Source organism: Lepisma saccharinum, chromosome 14 (genome assembly GCF_977018435.1).
Source record: "Lepisma saccharinum chromosome 14, izLepSacc3.1, whole genome shotgun sequence".
Taxonomy (NCBI): Eukaryota; Metazoa; Arthropoda; class Insecta; order Zygentoma; family Lepismatidae; genus Lepisma; species Lepisma saccharinum.
Window position 1 is genome coordinate 25,235,704 of NC_139242.1, and position 21,331 is coordinate 25,257,034.

Here is a 21,331-nt window from a genome sequence, read left to right on the forward strand (position 1 = left end):
TCCAGCCTTATACAGAGGAAACAGACATGTGAATTAATTATGTACACGCTTATTGCGTTTAATTGTTGAGTCGCTTATTATCACGTGATTCCAAGATTTCAAAACTTCAGATATACTTTTTCCTCACCAAAGTCGCTGACAGCTACTTATTCAGAAAACACACTTAATTCAAACTTCATCACATTTAGTTTTGATTCAGAAAGCATACCAACTCAACGTATTTTCCACTGGTAATGTAGTAGATTTGAATGTGGACCTGGAAAGTTTCGATTACTTTTATGAGCACTATTTTAACTTCAATCTAGATTTATATTTTAATTTAATATGGAAATTATGTCAAAAAGTCTTTATATATATATATATATATATATATATATTTAAAAGGTTTGATAATACATTCATATCAAGTATTACTTTTCAGAATTAAGTGGAAAATGTGTGCCTCAAATTTCCATGTTTTTCAGTTAAATTGCTTTCATTAAAATAGTAATTTCGAAAACAATATTTCAAAATGAGTAAATACGTTTCTGTTACTTAATTTCAACTTTTAATCTGAAAATGTACATTATACAAAAGAACGTAATTCAAGAATCATTAATAAGATTATTTATCTAAACAAAATCAGGCAATAATGAATTTGTACTAATTGATTCAATGGAAACAGATTCAAACATTTTAAGTTAATTTTTTTGTATATTTTACTGCTTAGTCATTTCGTCTGTATGTCACTTCGAACGGTGAAAATTAATTTCCACGAAATTACGTTGAGTTATAACTGAGATTGACAAAAGAAATTTAATAGATGCAAGAAAAAGAACATTACCAGATTTTTTATCCTCTTTCTAACGCACATGAGCATTTGTTTCGGTCTACTAGTGATGATCTTTGAATTCACAAATACTTTTTATAATATATTTATTGATGCTTGTTTTAATATTCTTAAGTAATTGAAGAGAGATGTAAATGGAATGTGTGTACACCCTTCATAAAATTATATTTGATCGAAAAATTCTGAAGAATAAATTGTTCAATATTAAATATTTTAAATATTTATTGCAATTCATGTCTGTCTGTGTAGTTTTTAAAGTGATATTCTACGTAGAGTTAAAGTCATGTTTAATAATAACCACTTCTCTAGCAACTTGTACCTTACTAGCTATAAACTGCAACCGTTCTTTAATCAGAATATTTCACTCCATCATTAGCCAAACACACGTTGAATTTCCAACACATAATGTCTAACAAGAATACACAACATCAAGTGAACATGAATTGTATCTCTGCCTGACGACGCAGATGTTGTTGCGGACTCTGTTGTTGTTGGAGGTGGAGGGGTCTTGATACAGTCCACTGGCGTGTCGTCTCCCATGGTCTTCTTAAGCCAGTCGTAGTAATAACCAACCTTTGCGTAGATTCCCGGGGAGTTAGGCTTGGCACATCCATCACCCCAAGATACAACTCCAACTTGAACCGTGTCGCATAAAAGTGGACCACCAGAGTCACCTTGGCATGCGTCTTTCCCACCTTGTGGATATCCTGCACACACCGACCCGTCTGCGAAGACATGGTCCTCAAACTTCTCCTTGCATTTCTTCATGTGGACCAACGGTAGATCGACTTCCAACAGTACCTTAGCAGGTTCTCCTTCAGGTTCCGTAAGTCCCCAACCAACCGCGTAGCAGACATCTTCGTAATTGTACACTTCCAGGTAACCTGCACACGCAGGTTTTGTATACGCTAATGTTTCAATAGGTAAATCCTCTTTAAGCTTAATCAACGCTATATCGTTGTAAAGTTCTTCAGGTTTGCTGTACTCTGGATGCGGGAATAACTTTTCAGCTTCTACATATGTCGAATCTATTGTCGGCATTTCCTTTAATCCTGCAAATATATAGTATTCTGCTTCGTAAAGTTCCCCTGCATTGTTCGCGATACAGTGCGAAGCAGTCAGAATCCACCTTTTGTGTATGATGGTACCTCCACAGTGCTTAAAAATATCGCCAGGTTCATGCCTAATTACATGAACGGTATATTTATAATTATCAAAATCGGCTGGCTTTCCTCCAACAATCCTGGACACGTTAATGTCCATCCCTGCACACGTGCACGTATATAAGCAGAAAAATACTATAAAGATCATCTTAACATTAACAAGAAACACATCTAAAATATTTAGAACGATGGAATTGAACTTACAAAAACAAATCCCGAAACTTTTTCGATATAAATAAAAACGAATCGCTTTACAGTTTGCACAGGCATCTAATAACCAGACTGGAAATTAAGGATTTGTTGTTGTAGCAGCACACATTGAGCATCGTGAAAGGTAAACAAAAGATAGCTGTGAAGCATATTCTGAGTCTGAAGAATGCTTACTTTCTGGTTTCTTACGCATTGCTATGTTGGTTTAAGTTTGTTTTTCTTTGCATATACGGCACATTACAATCCCGTACGAACATATACAATATGGAAAGGGGGAATATTATTCTGTCATACATAAATTCTTTAATTTCACGCAGATGACGATCAATGCATGTTATTTATTTACACTGACAAAATGCATTTTATTAAGATATTTTCATTAAATTAAAATTATTAATATATATCTATCCTCCATGGAGAAACGTCACGCGACTGTTCACACTAAGGCTATTAGAAGTATAGAGTTTGGGCAGATGGATTGTTTTCTTCGTGATGATGTAACGCAGGCACGTATCCAAGGGGGGATTTGGGAGCTGTAACCCCCCCGAAAGTTTTCGGTTTACACTAGATAAAATTAGGTTTTTGGTTTCTTGTGGTGTGAAATAAAATAATGTGACGATAATTTAAGAAGATAAATATTTATCAAGGCGAGACGGAGGATGTTCTGTAACCCTGTTATTGATAATAGCTCGTAACCAACGTGGGGTACAGGGATTTGACCCCTTCCCCCTTCAGGAAATGTTTCAGTTTACACTAGATAAAATTAGGTTCTTGGCTTCTTGAATAATGGGATGATAATTTGAGAGAAATAATTATCGAGACAAAACGGAGAGTGTTCAATAACCCTATTATTGTTAATAGCACGTATCCAAGGTGGAGATCAGGTGACTCGAGCAACCCCCCCCCCCCAGCAAATTTTTCAGTTTACACTAGGTAAAATTAGGTTTTTGGTTTCTTGAGTATGTGACGATAATTTAAGAGATAAATACTCATCAAGGCAAGATGGAGAATGTTCCATAACCCTGTTGTTGATAATATTGCACGTAAACTTTTATTGCGCTTTCGGTGTTGTCGCAGCGAACTTGAGCATTATGTAAAGACTTGTCAGCATTTGAAAGATGTACAGCAAAGGTAGAGCCACGAGTAGGACGATTCATTGTAATTTTTAATTTCTGGAAAGCGCGAGAGGGAACGTTCTTGAATAAGAGAAGGAGTTGAACTACTAGCAATATTAACGAATCGTTTTATCTGCGGAATGTTCTAGAATATAATGAGGATATAATGAGGGGGTTAAGCCCGCTTTAGACGAAAGTATTTTCCTTAGCATTTTTCTTAACATTTATGCCATGATCAAAAATCTACCGTGCAAAGTGAGAAATGTTATGGCATTTCAGATGCCATGGCATATTTCATGGCATTTCTCAAGGCTAGGCTCGGTCCGTAGCATTTTTCGTAGCGTAACCAATCAGAAGCGACCTCTGGGTCACGAGTGAAGAAGAAATGGCGGCCGCGCGAGATGTAAACAATGTATCACTTCACATTTTTAAAAACCGATAACTATTCAACAGAGAGGAATAACGTTTCATATAAAAGAATATTAGGTACAAAACAATGGCGTTCCATAAATATATGCTTTACAACATTAACTGTGCACGTATGGAAGAATATTTTAGTTGTTTCAATTGTGAACACCCTACACTCAGCATAGATGGTGTAACTCGACGTGTCTTTCGTGCTGTATATATTATACATTGTAATTGAAAAAGCTTACCGAAGTTTTACATGAAATGCTTCCGTGCAAAGTACAATCTGCTATAAGATTTTTGGAAGCATTTAAGTAGCATTTATGCTAGCAAAAATGTTAAAGGAAATACTTTCGTTTTGCGGTCAGTCCTCATTTTGCCATATTTTGATGTCTTTGATGGGTTTTTTATGGACTATTGGGTCAAATGGGGTTATGACCCCACCAACCCTCCCTTGGGCACGTCACTGGAGATAAATGAGTAAGCATTTGATCATATTGGGAGACGAAACATTAAATGTATTGGGAAGGGAAGGGTTTTCACTGTGCATTAATTGTTTCGCGATCCAGCCGTATTCAAGAAAACTTCCTTTGTTACGTGCCGATATATGACAAGACTGCGGAAGCTGTGACAGACAATTTTGAACACTTACAAGTGCTTAGGCCTGAATATGAACAATTTGGTGGGTTTTCGGCTTTTACAAGAGCTGTTGACATGGGAGGACACATTAGTGGTGTTCAGGCTCGATTCAGAGAGAAATATTCGAGCTGTCTGCGTCCAGTTCGCAGCCCACGGTTTGAATCTGGCGTTGTCGAGTGGATTGTCCATCCCGTGCATGTGTAACAGCTTCGTAAAAACACTCAAAGACACCATAGATGTTTGGATTCCTGATGAGAAGAAATGGATAAATACACATACCGAGATGTTTCCCGCAAACAATGTTAATGCATGGAAACAAAGGAGTCGAGTGGTACAAAAGTTCCGATTTCACGTTCTGATTAAAATGGCAACCTTAAACAGTAGCGACGATTTAGGGGATAGTTGTTTCCCATTTTTTTTGCCTCCACACTATGGCCTCTTAATGCTAAGCCTTGTCTACCAAGAGAAAGGAAAACTTTCCTTGCAACCCCCCCCCCCCCCCATCGTTTTGGAACCTTAAACATACAATTGTGAGGTTCTATCTATACCCCTTAAAAATATGGTGTTCAGCCCCCCCGAAAGGAATTCCTGGATACGTGCCTGAGTAACGTCTGTTAAAGGATAATTTATCCATGAAACGAATACGAAATCTTTGAGCTAGTGTGGCACTATGCAGATAAGAGAAAATGTCAGAAACTGCTCACAATTAATCGAGTTCACAAATGTTCATTTCCTATGTAACATGCTTTCTTCGTTATAAGTAATAAACCCATTTATAATTTCTGGCTTCAGATTAATTGAATATACTGACTGATACTTCTTATACATAACATGAAATAAAAACTATAACCCGATATTTAAAACAAGATTTTTTTGTTTCACTATTTTACAACATAAACACAAAATGTAATACAATTAATACGCTCTACAATATAATTTGATGACATTCATTAAATCACTTTCGGTCACGTACTAATCGCAAACGCCTCTTACTAGTCCATGATTTTGTAACTTCAAGTTGGCGTCCAACCGATTGATTGCGCTGGTTACTTCCAAATTCGCTTTTCCATAGGGTATGGGAAACATCCTTACCAAGAGATTGTTCTTCTTCCGGTGTTTAAAATCTGCATATTGCTACACTGTCGTTTCACTGTTTCACATTCTAATGATACATTAACCTGGCCGCCATTACGTCATTGCGGACAACTAATTTAGTCTGTCACCTTAGGCATAGGCCGGGGTTGTGTTTACCAAAGAGCGTATATATGGTGTTTACACACACAAAGTGTGTGTATCAAATAGTGTATACGCTCTTTGATGTGTATATAGTTAGGTCTACTAAACATATCGGCAATGATAAAAGTATTAGGTGGGTTATATTTTAACATCGAGCTTTCTTTCACTATTCAACAGTGTGTAAAATTACATAAAAACCATGCATTTGTTGATAGACTTTACTTCTCTGGAAAGCTGAACAATTTACTCTCATTTTTGTCACCAATGTACCATAAAAATCTCTATTTTAAATGTACAAGAATGTTGAGTTTTAAGTTCACCGTATGACCACATATACTACTCGCGACTGGACCTTAAGTATAAAGTGTGATCGAAACAATTGTGTAATGTACCTTTACCGCAAATAAATCTCGCTGTGCAACTAAATACGGTATTCAAAATCCAAGGCTTCGTTAAATTAAAAGTAAAATAGTAACACTATAATAAATATTTACGTCTGTATATAAGTTATATAAGCAATTTCGAGTACTGAAATTCTATTTTTGGCCTTGCACATAATATACGTTAATGTATATTCAAAGTAATAATACGGCATGTTGCACTTGTACAGATGTAGTTTCACCGGACAACATTTTGGACTACCTTTCATATATTTTGTCTGTATATTCATATATTCTGTCCAATCAGGGTAGCTCAGGAGTCATTTACTGTTTTATACTAATCAATCGAGCATCTTTAGCTTAATATGGAATATAATTTGCAATTATGAATTCAGATAATTTATTTATCATTTTTGTTATTTAGCGTTGCTTTTCTGCCACTTTTAACTAATCGCGACGATGTAGATGAGTGATGACATGATAAAATTGATGGAAGGACAAGTGGTTTGACATTTGCATATTCGCAGTTGCTCCGTAAAACGACAAACACAAGGAATCCATTAAGATAATACAAATAATTAGATTGCAACTTTTAGTTTAGAGGTTAAATGGCAATTCAGCAAGATCTGTGTGAGGGCTCACATTTTCTCCATCTAAAATCTGGTAGAGTACATATCTGCTGCTGTAATACATTCACTACTACTTCCTATCTCCTACCACCGACAGGTTAATTAATACACACACACATACATATTTGCCCATATAGTGAAAACGAATTTATTAGTATTTATTTTTGTTTCTACCTTCTCGCCTTTCAAACAACCCGGTAATAAATCGTAAAAGACAATTTACGGGGAAATTTTCGTGAGATAGTTTCTAATTATAATCTAATTTAATATAATTCATCTTATGTAATAATAAGAACCTCTCTTTGTACAAATTCCCCAAATCCTTTGCACGTTTATCCATTGAGTTTTAGTTTTGGTTTTATGTTCATTTTATGCACAGGAAGGGTAATCGGGACTGGTCCTAAAATTTAAAGTGGGATCCAAATCAGTATGTGGCTCCACCGGATATCGAACCCGGGTCCCCTTGATCTCATCCCTACGTCATCGGGGGGAGACCACGTTTATGCATTACATATTGTTCCTCTTTTATTTTTAACATTTTTTTATGTACAGTTTGCTTTAACCAGGGTTAATGTTTAACAAGGTTAAAAACAGGCTCAATCAATCAAGTAATCTACGTTAGACTAGATAGTGGTTCCAGTAACAAGTAGCATACTGATTTATAACGCAATTTTTACACCTTGTACCGGTTTAGTTTCTGAAAATTTACTGTTTGCTGGACCAATTTTATTATTGGTTTATAAATGACAATTCAAAGAAGCATTTCTACCAAAATTGATTACGGCCGTCATAAAACAAACATAACTCATTTTTAATAACATGCCTTTATGCTCTTCAGTGAACAAGTGTACATAAATTTAGGTATTTCGATATAATTAATAGTACCAGCTATAATCCTCTAGCTACTTAAATAGTTTAACTGTTCACAGGACAGTATTGATCTCTTGTCATCAATAAGTATATTCGTAGATTTAGCTAAGCACACTGTAAATTTTCAAGAATGAAAGCACAACAGGAATAAAGCACAATAAGTGAACATTTACTCTGCTTCCATGCGATTCTTCTGTTGTGGGCACTGTCGTGGTGGTTGGTGGAGTTGCGATACAGTCTTCTGGCTTATCTTCTCCCATAGTTTCCTTGATCCACTCATAGTAATGACCAACATCGGTGTAGATTCCGGGAGTGTTTGGCTGGGCGCACCCCTCAGCCCAAGATACAATCCCCGCTTGAATCGTGTCACACACGAAAGGACCCCCACCATCACCTTGACAAGCGTCTTTGCCACCTTCTGGATATCCGGCACACAACGCACCATCAGGATTAACCTTGTCCTCATATTTCTCCTTGCATTTGTCCATCGGGACGAGCGGAAGATCAACCTCCATCAGCACCTTCGAAGGTTGAGGGTCATCAGGAGTCGTGGCTCCCCATCCAAGTGCGTTGCATGGTCTCTCGTGGTTGTAAACGTCCAGGAAGCCTGCGCAAGCAGGTTGCGTCAAGTCTAATTTTTCCATTGGCAACTCCTCTTTCAGCTTTATTAATGCGATGTCGTTGTAATATGCTTGAGGTGTGCTGAATTCTGGATGTACGTGTACTTCTTCGCCTTCTACATACGCTGATTCAGCTGTCGGCATTTTCCTCATTCCTGCATATATCTTGTGAATTGCAGGTTCTGGTTCTCTCGTTTCTGGATTCGTGGTGCAGTGACCAGCACTCATAACCCATTTTTTGTGTATGATGGTACCTCCACAATGAGTCTGATCTCCTGTTTGTGTGTTTTGGCTAATAATGTGAACAATATATCTATAATCATCAAAATAAGCTGGTGTCCCTCCAACAATTCTGGATACAGTAATACCTTTCTGTGCACTCGCACAACTAATTAAGAAGATGAGAGCGGTAAATACCATCTTAAAATTAACTGGAAACATACCTTGTCTCAAATCTTCCAAATTTGACAAGCGTGAGTGAATCGCTTGTTTGACTTCATAGACACACACAGCCTACCAAACAGAATCGTCCTCCTCCTCTTGATCTCATTTCACATGCAGCCATTAAAATATTATGAACGTTATAAAATTTTAAATCTGGCGGCAGGAATTAACCATGTCGATCTGATGTTACATGATGACGTTAAATAATTTACCAGTATTAGTGTTATATCCAGTGAAGAGAATTTTTGCGAACATTTTTTTCAACAAAAGGAAAATGAATATTTACAAATCACGCCAATCGAGGCCTTTTGGTTATTAATTTGAATCTTTTATGGAAATACTACAATTCCCTACTTTTATACTTGAGTTTTCTTAGTAATTGTACACGAAAATATTGTTATTACTGAACTGGTTGCAATAACAGCGAAGTAAAACTCAAATGATTTGTATTATTTTACGAGAAATGATATTTATTACGAATACCTCGTTGTACGCATGATATGGACTAGACTCATAGGCAAAAGATTGAGCTAGGTATTTTTTTGCAATGTAAGAGGACAAAGAGAAATCTAATTCACTTAGGGCGCTGGTTTGAACCTGTACATTTAATGAGAATTTTATATACGAGAAGTATGTAAATATCACAATGATATGCTTATTCGAAACGATTGTGCAGTTTGTCTAATAAATTTCTCGCTAAAAACCTTTGTTTTGTACAGTTGGATCCATGAGTATTACCGTGCAAATTGTCCATCACCATATTCGTGCACTTTACTTGACCCAAGAATTAAAAGAAAACTCAAAACAAGCTGTTGGCAACTTCTGCACCAGCATACATAAAAAATCCATCGCTTAAAAACACGTAGGATGTAAGAGCAAAAACTAATGAAAATAGTCAAGGACAATTTGCACGGTAGTATTCATGGATCCCACTGTACAGTATCCTATATTTTTTCCTGGCTTTAATATTCAAACCAGATTGGAACATTAGTAGGTACCACTGAAAGTTATTTTAATACTACATGTAGGTCTAGGTCGTCGATGTTTCAACTAGTTGGTTTACGTCTTTTTCGTGTTGTCTAAATTTCTTTCGTCATTCGTGAATTGTCCTTTGCAAAATGGAGAGCTGGGAAGATGTTCTAAGTCTCCTGGATGATTTTGAACGTCTGAAGCCACAAAATTTGCCCAAAGGATTGGAAGACTACTTGGCCCATGTAGCAAACACTGGTGATCCTGTTTTCCAATGGAGCCGAATACGATCTCTGATACGCTACAAACTGATAGCTGTTCTGACGGAATTCTTCCAGACATCGACAGCTGATTTACCCCATAGCCGCAACGTCCAAAAATTTGACTATAACGCCACGAAAGCGGAGATTCTTGCACGGTTTGACTCATTCACCAGCGCTCCATTTACAATCCAAAGATTATGTGAGCTCCTGACAACACCTAGGAAGCACTATAATAGAGTAGACAAGTTCATGGGAGCTGTGGAGAAAAACATTTTTGTAGTGAGTACAATAGAGCCTAGGCACTTGCGTCGACCAATGCTGAATATTGCTAACGGTGTCATGCCAGAAGGAAGTCAGTTGTATGCTGGCAATGAACAACTATCACAAGGAGTCTGTAACAATGTGCAGAACTGGGAACCTGAAGTCGAGATGCAATGGGAATCTGTGGAGGATGATACGAAAGATGTATCTCATGTCAAGGGTCCTTCAAGAGATGCAGTAGAAGACAAACTGCAAGCAGAAATGAACACTGCGATTAGCGTCCAGTGCAAGGAAAGTATGACTTGTATATCTATCAATGACAGTGGCATGACTGGTGTGGGAATTGCCGATTCGAAAGTAAAAGATGACGTTGTGAAATCAAGTGATGCCATTGATCGTTTCCTCTACATTCTTCAAGAGGATCAGCGATTTGGGAGCAATATTTTTCCAGAAGAAAACAAAAACATCCCATCTGATATAGGCCATGTTGTTGTCTTACCAGATGTTACTCCTCACTCCAATGAGGTTTCATCAGATTCCGTTAATACTTCTCCAAGTGGAAGATCAGACACTGCCGAGGAAGCAGCCGTGAAGTAGGATGCTCTTACATTTTCAGGTGGTAATTGTTGTTGAGAAGAACATGATGATACAGTAGAAACTGATGAGTGGGAAAAGTACAAAAACTTCCACAGAAACTGAATTTGAAATATAATAGTGATTGTGGTGTCAATCAAGAAGTAAAATGTTCTTAATTTTCATTTTGAAGTTATCTTGTTAAGATTACTTTGATTCATTCATTTTCAATTTTTCTTTTTTGTCTTTGAACGTGTTATTATACTTTGTTATAAACGTAAATATGTGGAGAGAAAACTTAAGTTGTTAACTTCTTAATTCTTTTTCTTTCCTTTCTGAAGCTATACATTACCTTGAACAAAAATAAGTTGATCTATTAACGTACTTTGTTTTCTGAGTACCAAATATTGTTCAAATGAATTGTTGACAAGATTGTGTGCGGGGAATAAAACTGTTTGTTAACTTATTACTTGCAACTAATTAGTCACAAAAATAAACTTGAAATTGAAAATAGTTTATTCAGATCATAAACTGTGTACAAAGGACAATATTATTCTTGATTGTACTTCTGTAAATCTTACTTTTCATTCGAATGGATATGAAATGTCATTAAAATCTTTATTGATTGGAACTATTGATAAAATAGGTAACTCTACTGATTTAATGTACAAAACTATATCTTCGAAATAGAAATTATTTTCAAGCAATGAAATTACATAAATCTTAGTTTACGTAGATCTCCATGTGAATTAACCGATATATACAGTAACTTTATAATACAAACTAAATCTTTTAGGAATTTAAATTCGTAGATATATTACAAGAAAGAAAACTACGTAGTAGGTTAGGTTTCTTATCTCTACGATGGTGTATTTGCAAAAGAGGTTCTGAACATTTAATCGATATTTTCACTGCATATGACTGTAGTTCAAAAGTGTAAACCGATTTATAACCTTTGGTTATTATTAGTGTTTTCTGTTAGGACTGATACGAAATTGAATGTACAGTAGGATGCACAAGTACTGCTCGCCAAATTTTTAATGACTATTTTAATTAATTTTTCTCTTGCTTCCTACGTGTTTTTAGTACGGATTTTTTATATTCTGGTGCAAAGATTGTAAATAGCTTGTTTGTAGTTTTGTTACAATTCTTGAAACTCTTGAAACTCATTTAGTAAAACAGATTAACATGGTAATACTTATGCATCATACTCTATTATTAAAAAAATATCAAACATTTTACTCTCCTATAATTGATTATGTAAACTCGGCTTTAGAATTACAAAATATTTTTAAAAAAAGACTAATAAACCTAAAGTGTTCTTTATCAATGAAACTATCCGATTCTAAGCATGTTCTTGTTGGCAGAAATTAGCTGAAATTATTGCCGGTCAAGTTTCCTAAAATTCGACACCATTGCACAGATCCACAAATATGACGAAACACTGCGTTTTCAAATTGCTATATGCCTGAAAAATCTAGAAAAGTAAGCAATTTGCGACAGTCAGCATCGAGCATTTAAATGAAGAAGCTTTCTCGCTCATCAGTCTTTCTCCAGCATTTTTCAACATTTTCCAGAACTTCCAAATTGCTTGTCCAGCGCTATGCAACGCTGTCTCATTTTTAATTAAACCTTCTTCCATTTCCACAACTTGGAAAGACTCCACTTTAATTTCGTCGTGTGCTGAGCTAGAGTTTATGTTATCCTATTGTAAAACTCATTTCAGAGGCAAGATAATTTAGGGACCAGTTGGGTTAAACTTTAAAAAAGACCCTTCTAAGTGTGAAAAAATCCAAATTCAGTTTAATATACGGAATTTCATAAAATCGTATAATCAAAAATATCGAAACACACCAGTATAAGCAAACGTGAGGTAAATAGTAAGAAATAAGTTTAGAGAAATGTAACTTAGATCATGTTTGAATGAAATTACCTGTTTTTTCACATAGGCTAACTCAATAACTTCTTGCCTGAAATATACTACAATTCCATTACTTATTTTTATTTCTTTTTCTCGTATAAAGCAGTTTTATTATATAAGTCAAAAGTTTAAGTTCAATTTATTCTCAGAGGCTAATTAGGGCTGGACCTACAGTTTAAATTGGGATCTGAAGCAGCACCTTGACTGCATTGTTACAGACTAACGAGGTCCTGCAGCTTGTATGATCTTATCTAGGAACTGTGTCTTCCATGTGTGTTTATGATAATATCTTCCTCCATTCCATCTTATCACAATTCAGTCTAATAGGCTCTTTTGTGGGGCGGGGGAAACTCTTCCATCTATGCCACTGGGGAAGTCCATCATCTCTAGCGTGGAGTAATTTAACCTGGCGAAGTTGCTTTAAGTTAACGGCCCGGGAATAAATGAGCTCTTTCTTCTGCATTTCGTGCAAGTAGCTATCGACTGCGCTCTGCCATTCGCTTAGCATTCCGACCATCCCAGCGTGCCCGTTAAGTAATTTTCCTCGACGCCAAATAAACAGCAGGAGAAAGAAGCTTCGTTTGTGCCTTGACTCTTCTTGCAGCTCAGCTATGCCACTTCAGCTCCTCTGCTCCCCTTTGACATCCTTGAATGTTGCAATAAACGGCTGGAATGCTTTTTTCTTCCCCTCTCTTCGTCCTTGCAATCAGAGTTGCCAACTGCATTAACGAGTCTCCAAATCTAGTTGGTACGACTGGAATCTTGATGCAGTTTTCAGACAGAAGCGACAAGCGACACGGAGAAATGCATTCACTGGGCATGCGCTAGCGCACAGACTGAGGCGACACCGTTAATTCAATCGGGAAAACGTCCCACTCGGAATGACGCTGCAGCTTGTCGTGTTACTTTTTTTTTTTACTATATAGCGTCGCTTTTCTGCCACTTTTAGCTTATCGCTAAAGGTGAGGATGAGATGAGATTGATGAGATTGATGAAATTGATGAAGGAACACTCACAACAACACCCATGCCCAAGCTGGGATTCGAACCCGGAACCCCTGACGTTTTAGCGCGCTGTGCTAATCACTCCACCACGGAGGTCGGTTCGTGTCACTATGGTACGAAAGGTTGAATTTATTTCTGAAGATTCGTTTCCAAGTGACACGTGTGACTTGTCGCTTTGGTCTGAATGTGTCATCTCAGGTTCTATGCCCGGTTGAGATACACAGTGGTTCAGAACCTACTTTAAGCCATACATTCAGTACCGATTAGACTATATGTGCATTCTGTGGACTTCTTTAGGCCATAATTTGATGAAGATCATGAAAGAAAAATATATATTTTAGCAAGCAAACTACAGTACCAAGTTGTCAGTGACGATGCAACATTCGCAGCTCCATGTAAAGAAGTGAGCATTTCAGGAACTAGGTGTCTCATTTTTATTGCGGATGACTGCATTCTATTTAGACATTTTTATGTATAGGTTAGCTGTTTTTTGTTGTTAGAGTTGGCAACATTGCTTGCAATCTAAACGTCCAGATATGTCTTGCGTCAGTACTTTCTGCAGTGGCTGCGTTCTAAATGGTTGAACACTCCCCCCGCCCCTAAGTCCGGAGACTATGCAGTTTCTTTGTACTCTCAGAACTCCCTCTTCTTGGCAATCCTCCTACTGTGCTCTCGTAGGGATTAGTTGCGTCCTTTTTAAGACATTAAATGGTTGGAAACATGCGGGATCTCAAGGGAGAACAGAGCACGAGACCATAAAACCGAACATGCCTTTGTCTTTTGCCATATTAACACATTTTCCCCGCACCCAAGAACACGCGTTCTTTGCAAGGAGGAAGTTAATCTGGTTGCGAAGCGTTAAGGTCTTTTCCTGAAAAATGAATATTTCCTCTAGTTTCTTGAATCCTTTTACTCTTTCCGGAATTAATGTAATGCTGCAAAAGCTTCAGGGCCACGACTTTCTACGCTTGAACCCCTTATTTCGAGTTTGTCAGCAACCTAAGTGTAAATTAGCAAATTTGGATATGAACAGTGGCGTAGCCTATGACCCTGCAGGGCCTATGTTGCGAGAGTTGTTCAACTTTATCAGGGGTCGACGCCTCGATTTTCGGACCTAGTACACCCTGGTCTGCAATTTGCAGACTAGCGAGTCTCTGGCGTCTGAACTCACGACCAGTATAATCCTCCGTGGGACTCGTGTTGTGATTGCCCCTTCATCCAAATCTTCGCGATTAGCCAAAAGTGGCAGAAATACGAATTAAGTAAACCAGGCATTCATTCTGGACGAAAAAATGAATGAATGAATTAAAATATGGTCATTTTCCACCCTTACCAGAAAGTTAAAAAAGGCATGTAAAGAGCATCTTGAGAAAGGTTATCATAAAACGGCAAGTTTATAAAGGGGCCTGCAAACGATATATACGCAACGCATTAAAAAGGTAAGGAGAGATTAAAACTTCCTCAGAAACAGTTTGAGAGACCCGTTCTTCTCAAAAAGCTAAAAACGTCATCTCCCAACATGGGTGATGAACAGTTGGAAAGAATAAGAGTTTGTGGAGAGAGTAAACCGGCACAGCAGAGAAGAATATGCCGAACACTTAAAATAGAATTACATATACGACACAACGGTCCAGCCCTTGCAGCAAATGACCACGGGTGAGACAGGCAAATTCAACCCCATATTTCGCGTTTGTCAGCAATCTAAGTGTAAATTAGCAAATTTGGATAGGAACAACGTCGTAACCAATTATCCTATAGAGAGAGCTTCTCACCACATTTCTGCAGTGTAATAATATACTTATTTATAAACCATAAAAAGACGTACATGAAGAAAACAGTGTTTCAGCGAAGAAGGATTACAGAAGAGAGCTAGATGGTGACTGGTTGTTGAAGAACCAATGAAATGTTGGCGGGAAAACTAGACAAGTTGCACGAGTATCCCATAATCCTAATTATCAAGGCGTGTGTTCCGCTATATTCTTAGAATTTACTCAAGACAAGAAAAAGATCCATATATTGATTAAATTTTACGAGTTCGTTGCCTTCCGGAAACAACTCCAGAAGCAATTATGCTGAGGCTGCTAATGCATGTTTTCAAACGTGCGGAAAGTTTCGTGCGAAATTGCAAGGGGATATCTTGTTTGGTGCAGAGGAAGTTCAGCAACTCCCTTGATGCCATTACATTAATTTGAATTCGATTCAGAATTTTCGGGGAACCCCTGCGGAAATTTGGTTGCATTCCGGTTGCTGTTTCCGTTGGAACAGATCGATCTCTCGAGGTGGATCCTGTCTTCTAATTCCAGTCTAAATTAAAGTAAACAGCCGAAATATGCTTTCAAAGCCACCGAGGAATATTAGATTTATGCAAAGGGCCTTTTCATTAACGTCTCAGGAGTTTCACCTCGACGTCATTCTCTTGCGTGTAAAATCGAAATTAGCAGCTTTCAGCTGATGGTGTGAAGGTGAAATTAAAGATAAACCTAGGAGTTTTCTTGACACATGAATTGGTGTGTATATACACTTCTCTTTTAGGTTGGGTTGGTTGTGGTTAGGTGGGAGTTACTCTGGGTTAGATGAAGTTCAAAGTTCAAAGAATTCGAATAGAATTTAATTTTAATTTTATGGAATAGTGAGATATATAGTGAGTGGTTGTTAGAGTTTAGTGCTCTATCATACGCAACGCATAATGCGTGAAGCGAATTAATTTGAGTTGTGAAGGTTAGTTTGTTTTTGTTTTTTTTAAGATGGTATCGGGTTTATGTGGATCAGATTCGGTTTTGTTTTTTTCTGTTCGTCAAAGTGAAGTTATATATCTTGGGAGAATTGAAGTAGAATTTTAATTTTATTTTACAGAAATGTGTGATACCTCGTGGTTGTTAGGAGTTAGTGCTGAATCATGCATAACATGAGCTACTGTAAATAGTAAAAGTAGAGAAAAGTTGGGGTGATCGGTTCGGGTTAAGTCGAGTAAGTTCGGTTGGATTGACTTTGGCTAGGTGCGATCGAGTTAAGGCTTAATCACACGAGGGTATACTTGGTGCCAGTTTTGCTGCTACGATTTGGACTAGTGGTGTGGTACAATACATACGAACAGACACAAATGTACACTCTCTACCTGCGTAAATGCACACAGATGCAGAGTACGCTCTGCACAGATCGGAAGTGAGCACCTCTAGCGGAGAAAAGTGGAGTTTCAGCCAACACAGAAAATCGTATTTGTTACGGCCAACGCGCCCCGGCTGAAAGAATCATAGCGGGCTTTGATTTGGCAGAGGCTTAATTTCAGTTTAATTCGAGAGAGGGTGGAATGAATATGTTTACATAAATTTTACCAAGTGAAGCATTTTTTTTTTTCAATTTCTATGTCTTAGTAGGGAAAGTTTAATTTTAGAAAATATATTTTCCATTTGCGTTGTATATTTTTATATTTTTAAACCGTTTCTTTCGTTTTTTACGTTTTGTAGGTATGTCTTATGTTCGTATCATATCGATAAGTACTAATTAATAGCATTATCATTTCTGAGTTGTTTACCTTGATGTTAATACATGTAGCTATTTTTTGAGGGAGCTAATATGTAGTTATGACGAAGCTCTCAAAATTTTAATTATGAATCTAATTATTTATACAATAATTGTTATAGATTATAATCTGTAAATTAACCAACAAACTCTGGCATTCCTAAATGGACGACAATAATAATCCTAAATTAATAACAAAGTTATTTTATAATCACACGTTACAGGTCAATATTTCTTGCAACGCCTGATATTTCTTAACGTAAAGCTTGTGATTTTTAATGACTAGCTTCATATTACACTAGAACCAAAGATAAAGTAGGGCTATAGCAATTATATTCAAACCATTCTTTGTTTCCATGCTACGTTTCCTCGATCATTGTTGCAAATGTAATTGTTGGAATTTGAATTCCAAATTCGTCCAGTTTTCGTCAAAGTTTTAGTTTTGTTTTATGTTCAGACAGGTTAATCAGGACTGAAGCTACATCGGAATCGAACCTGTGTTGACACACGAAAAGAGATTTCACTCTTCGAAAAGAAATTCGGGTAGAATTATAGTCGAAAATTTAAAAATTTGAAGATATTGGAGTCGAATATTAGATTGATGCTCTTTTAAAGCTTGAAATCTTAAAATGTTTTCTTAATTTCATCGCGTAATGATAGTCCACAAAATGCACTAAAATTATTATTTTGTTTGAGTACAATCAATAACTTCCACATTTAAATTTGAAAATTATTGTAATAACACAGATAATTTTAACCTAATGGTAAAAGTTACCATGAAAATTTTCATATTTTTCTCAAAGTGCACAACTTGATATTATTAATCTTCTGTTTTGTTATCCCTTCTAATTATGTTATGTATAATAAGTACTCGTTAGTATATTCAGTTTATCTGAAGCCAGAAACTGTAAATGGCTTTATTGCTTATTAAGTGGAAAGCAACTGACATCACGAAATGCGCATTTGTATACTCGATCTCGTGTGTGTAGTTTGATATTTTTCACATATGCATAGTGCAAAACTAGCGAATAGATTTCGTATTAGTTTCATGGATATATTCACCTTCTACCGTCTTTACGTCATCACGAAGAAAACAATCCTTCTACTCAACCTTTATATTTCTAATAACCTTACCAGCAAGGGCAGTTGGAAATTCAGTTCGGTGTGATTTGACCTACGTCTGGGTCTGTTTAGTTTGTTTTCGGTGTGGTTGTGAGAAAGAACAAAATCTTGAATTTAATCAAATCGTGCTAACTAATCAAATGAACGTTTTAAGCAGCAGACAGGCATTTGTTGAATCTTCTGAACTTGAACACCGATATTCATCTACTTGGTTGAACGTCATTTCCTTGCACCAGCCTGACACCGGGATACACCTGCACTACACCTAGTGCCAAAAGTGCAGCGAGCTAGACGGGGCAAGTGTGGGTCAATTGAGGTTGCAACAACAGTGACCTAGCGTGTACTGCTCAATTCATTATTTTACTTCAAAATGTTCTTAATTCCGTCAGCACTGTTTCTTCTTTCATTTAGTTTAAAGGTATAAATGAGTGTACAAATCATAGGACAGTTACCCAAAAGATAACAGTTTGACCACAGTTTGATACACAGTGGTTCAAAAGTGTCTCAGCCCTAAATTTTATTCCTCACTAGCTTATTGCCCGGCGTTGGCCGGGTAATTTTATTTATCCCAATCTTCTATTAGGCAGAAATATAATGAATTCTAAGTATAGTGTAAAATTAACTTTGAGTTGAACGGCATTGGGAGTGTCACTATTCATCTCAGCGGCCCCGAAAAATATGGATTCCACACTAATATCGGTCGTTTTACATGCCACCCCTTCCCACCTTCACCCCTAGGAGAGCCAGGGGTGTCTTGGAATTGAACGGCATTGGGAGTGTCACTATTCATCTTAGCGACACCGACAACTATGGATTCCGCACTAATATCAGTCGTTTTCGATTATTTTTACATGTCACCCCTTCCCACCCCGCACCTCTAGGGGTGCCAGGGGTGTCTTACCCCCACAGTATTTCTTTCCATATTGTAAGTCATTTGTGTACCAAGTTTGGTCATCGTGAATGTCACCAATTAGCTTAGAGACTCCGGAAACTATGGATTCGACACTAATCTAGGTCATTTTTGACATTTTATTTTTCACCCCCCCCCCTCACCCTCCATTCCGTTAGGTGATGAACTTGGAGTTCAACGGCATTGGGAGTGTCACTATTCATCTTAGCGACACCGACAACTATGGATTCCGCACTAATATCAGTCGTTTTCGATTATTTCTACATGTCACCCCTTTCCCACCCCCACCTCTAGGGGTGCCAGGGGTGTCTTACCCCCACAGTATTTCTTTCGAGATTGCAAGTGATACGTGTAGGAAGTTTGGTTGAAATCGCCCCAGGCGTTCGAGAGTTATGCCGGAACAAACACACACACATACCTCAATTTTTATATGAAAGTTTTCGGAAAGTAAGTTCCATCATACAATAAAATGAAAAATATAAATAGTAATATCATGACCTTTATAGGGGTGAGAATATATACATGGTACAACATTCACACATAATCGCCATAAGAATTCTCGCATCACAGCGAGATACCAAGTTCGTTATACCCCCTATCATAGAACGTTTCCGCCTGAATGGAGAACCACTGGGAAACTGCACGTTTCAGTTGTTCGTCAGTGCCATAATGTTTTCCAGCAAGGAATGCCTTAAGGTGGAGGAACAAATTAAAATCAGATGGGGCAAGATCAGGACTGTAAGGGGTGTGTGGTAGTTTTTCCCAATGGAAGGTTCAGGAGTTCCTGAGTTGCATTTGCCACATGCGGACGAGCATTGTCGTGGAGGAGAATGACACGCCGACTGAACATGCCACGTCGTTTGTTTTGGATTGCACGACGCAGGTTTTGAAGTGTCACACAATAGATTTCGGCATTTATGTGCTGTCCACGCTCCATAAATTCCACAAGCAATACTCCATGCCTATCCCAAAACACAGTCCACATGATTTTTTTGTTCGTAAGGTTTGGTTTTGGTTGAGTTTTCCGCGGTGACGCGGAGTGCCTCCACTACATGGTGCTTCGTTTCTGTTCTGGAGTTTCATGCAAAACTCATGTCTTGTCTCCAGTCACAATCCGATCCAACATTACGTGCATCCAGAAAACGGATCATTGACAGCACCTCACACGTGGCGGGAGTTTGGATTGTCCGAAACATAACAACAACGCACTACCCTCCTGACCAACTTGCACTTCCATCAAGGTTGTGGTTACACAAGGCGTATGCGCATTCACACTGCCCCGCTTGCAGCGCCACGGTATTCATCAGTGGAACTTACTTTACGAACGACCATATATGTATAGAGATAGCGTGAAAACTGTAAGTGATATTTGCACGGGACTTTGTGGATTATGAAGCCTCATACCAATACTTTTCTTTGTATCTGTACAGAAAACTCAAAAGATTGATTAAGAGGTCAAATCAGAGTGAATTTTGTCCAAGGGGTGTAATTTCGGTAAAGAAAGGGAGATAAGAAATAATCACAAAGTCAATTGACGATTTCTTGACTGGCGACATGTTAATCCGTGGTTTGCCGCCGATTTCCGATATATCCTGTATTAAATTGATTTTGGAATATCGATTTTTTTATGTGTAAAGTGAAACGGTGGCATGTAATCTTCATTGACAACACTGGCACTGTGGAAGGTTTGCTATCATCGTAATTAGGTACATAAGGATTGTTCGCTTTTGCATATCTAAAAGTACAGAATTTTGTCACTAGACGCATACATGTGCCCAAATATTGAGTATTGAACCCCATGAAGAAGCATGAACTTCTACAGTGCATTCGTTTTGACTCTGGGCCGAGATAGCGCGTGAACAACTTTGAACAACTCTTATAACAGGTTAGTACTCGTTATGTAATATATACATATATAATTGTCTACATGCTAAAGATGTGCGCGTGAATAAGCGAGACGTTACGGGACGAAAATGCAGGCATCTGCGCCATGTCGCACCATGTCGCACCATGTCACGCGCTATCTCGGCCTTGAGCCAAAACGAACGCACTGTATATTGATACGTCGTTTCGATGCGTACACTTTTGATGCTTTCAAGACGAAAAAATAATGTAATCTATATTAACAGTTACAAGACAACCAGGATTGAAACAAGAGTAGTCGAAATATATCCAGTTCTGAAAGTGCTTTAGTTAAATTTATCTTTTTTGATGTTTATGGGTTAAAATCTAAGTTAAGGAAATCA

General features: G+C 37.5%; 2 protein-coding genes across 6 annotated transcripts in view; one reads left to right on the forward strand and one right to left on the reverse strand.

Annotated features, from left to right (window-relative positions):
* The window catches only part of LOC145998732 (anoctamin-7-like), a 454,373-nt gene that overhangs the window by 247,921 nt on the left and 185,121 nt on the right, over positions 1 to 21,331 (forward strand). The gene's annotated exons all lie outside the window — the stretch shown is intronic.
* LOC145998634 (transmembrane protease serine 9-like) lies at positions 688 to 8,547 on the reverse strand. Its single transcript, XM_083135099.1, has 2 exons — positions 7,595 to 8,547; positions 688 to 2,274 (listed from the first exon to the last, which is right to left on the reverse strand). Exons 1-2 carry the CDS (start codon positions 8,538 to 8,540, stop codon positions 1,202 to 1,204), a joined length of 2,019 nt encoding a protein of 672 aa, XP_082991225.1. The 5' UTR covers positions 8,541 to 8,547; the 3' UTR covers positions 688 to 1,201.

Coding starts and splice junctions, on each gene's coding strand:
- LOC145998634 (XM_083135099.1), bottom strand. CDS start 8,540: ATGTTTCCAGTTAATTTTAAGATGGTATTTACCGCTCTCATCTTCTTA. Junction 2,275..7,594: donor TTCATTCTTGAAAATTTACA/GTGTGCTTAGCT, acceptor CTTAATTTCCAG/TCTGGTTATTAGATGCCTGT.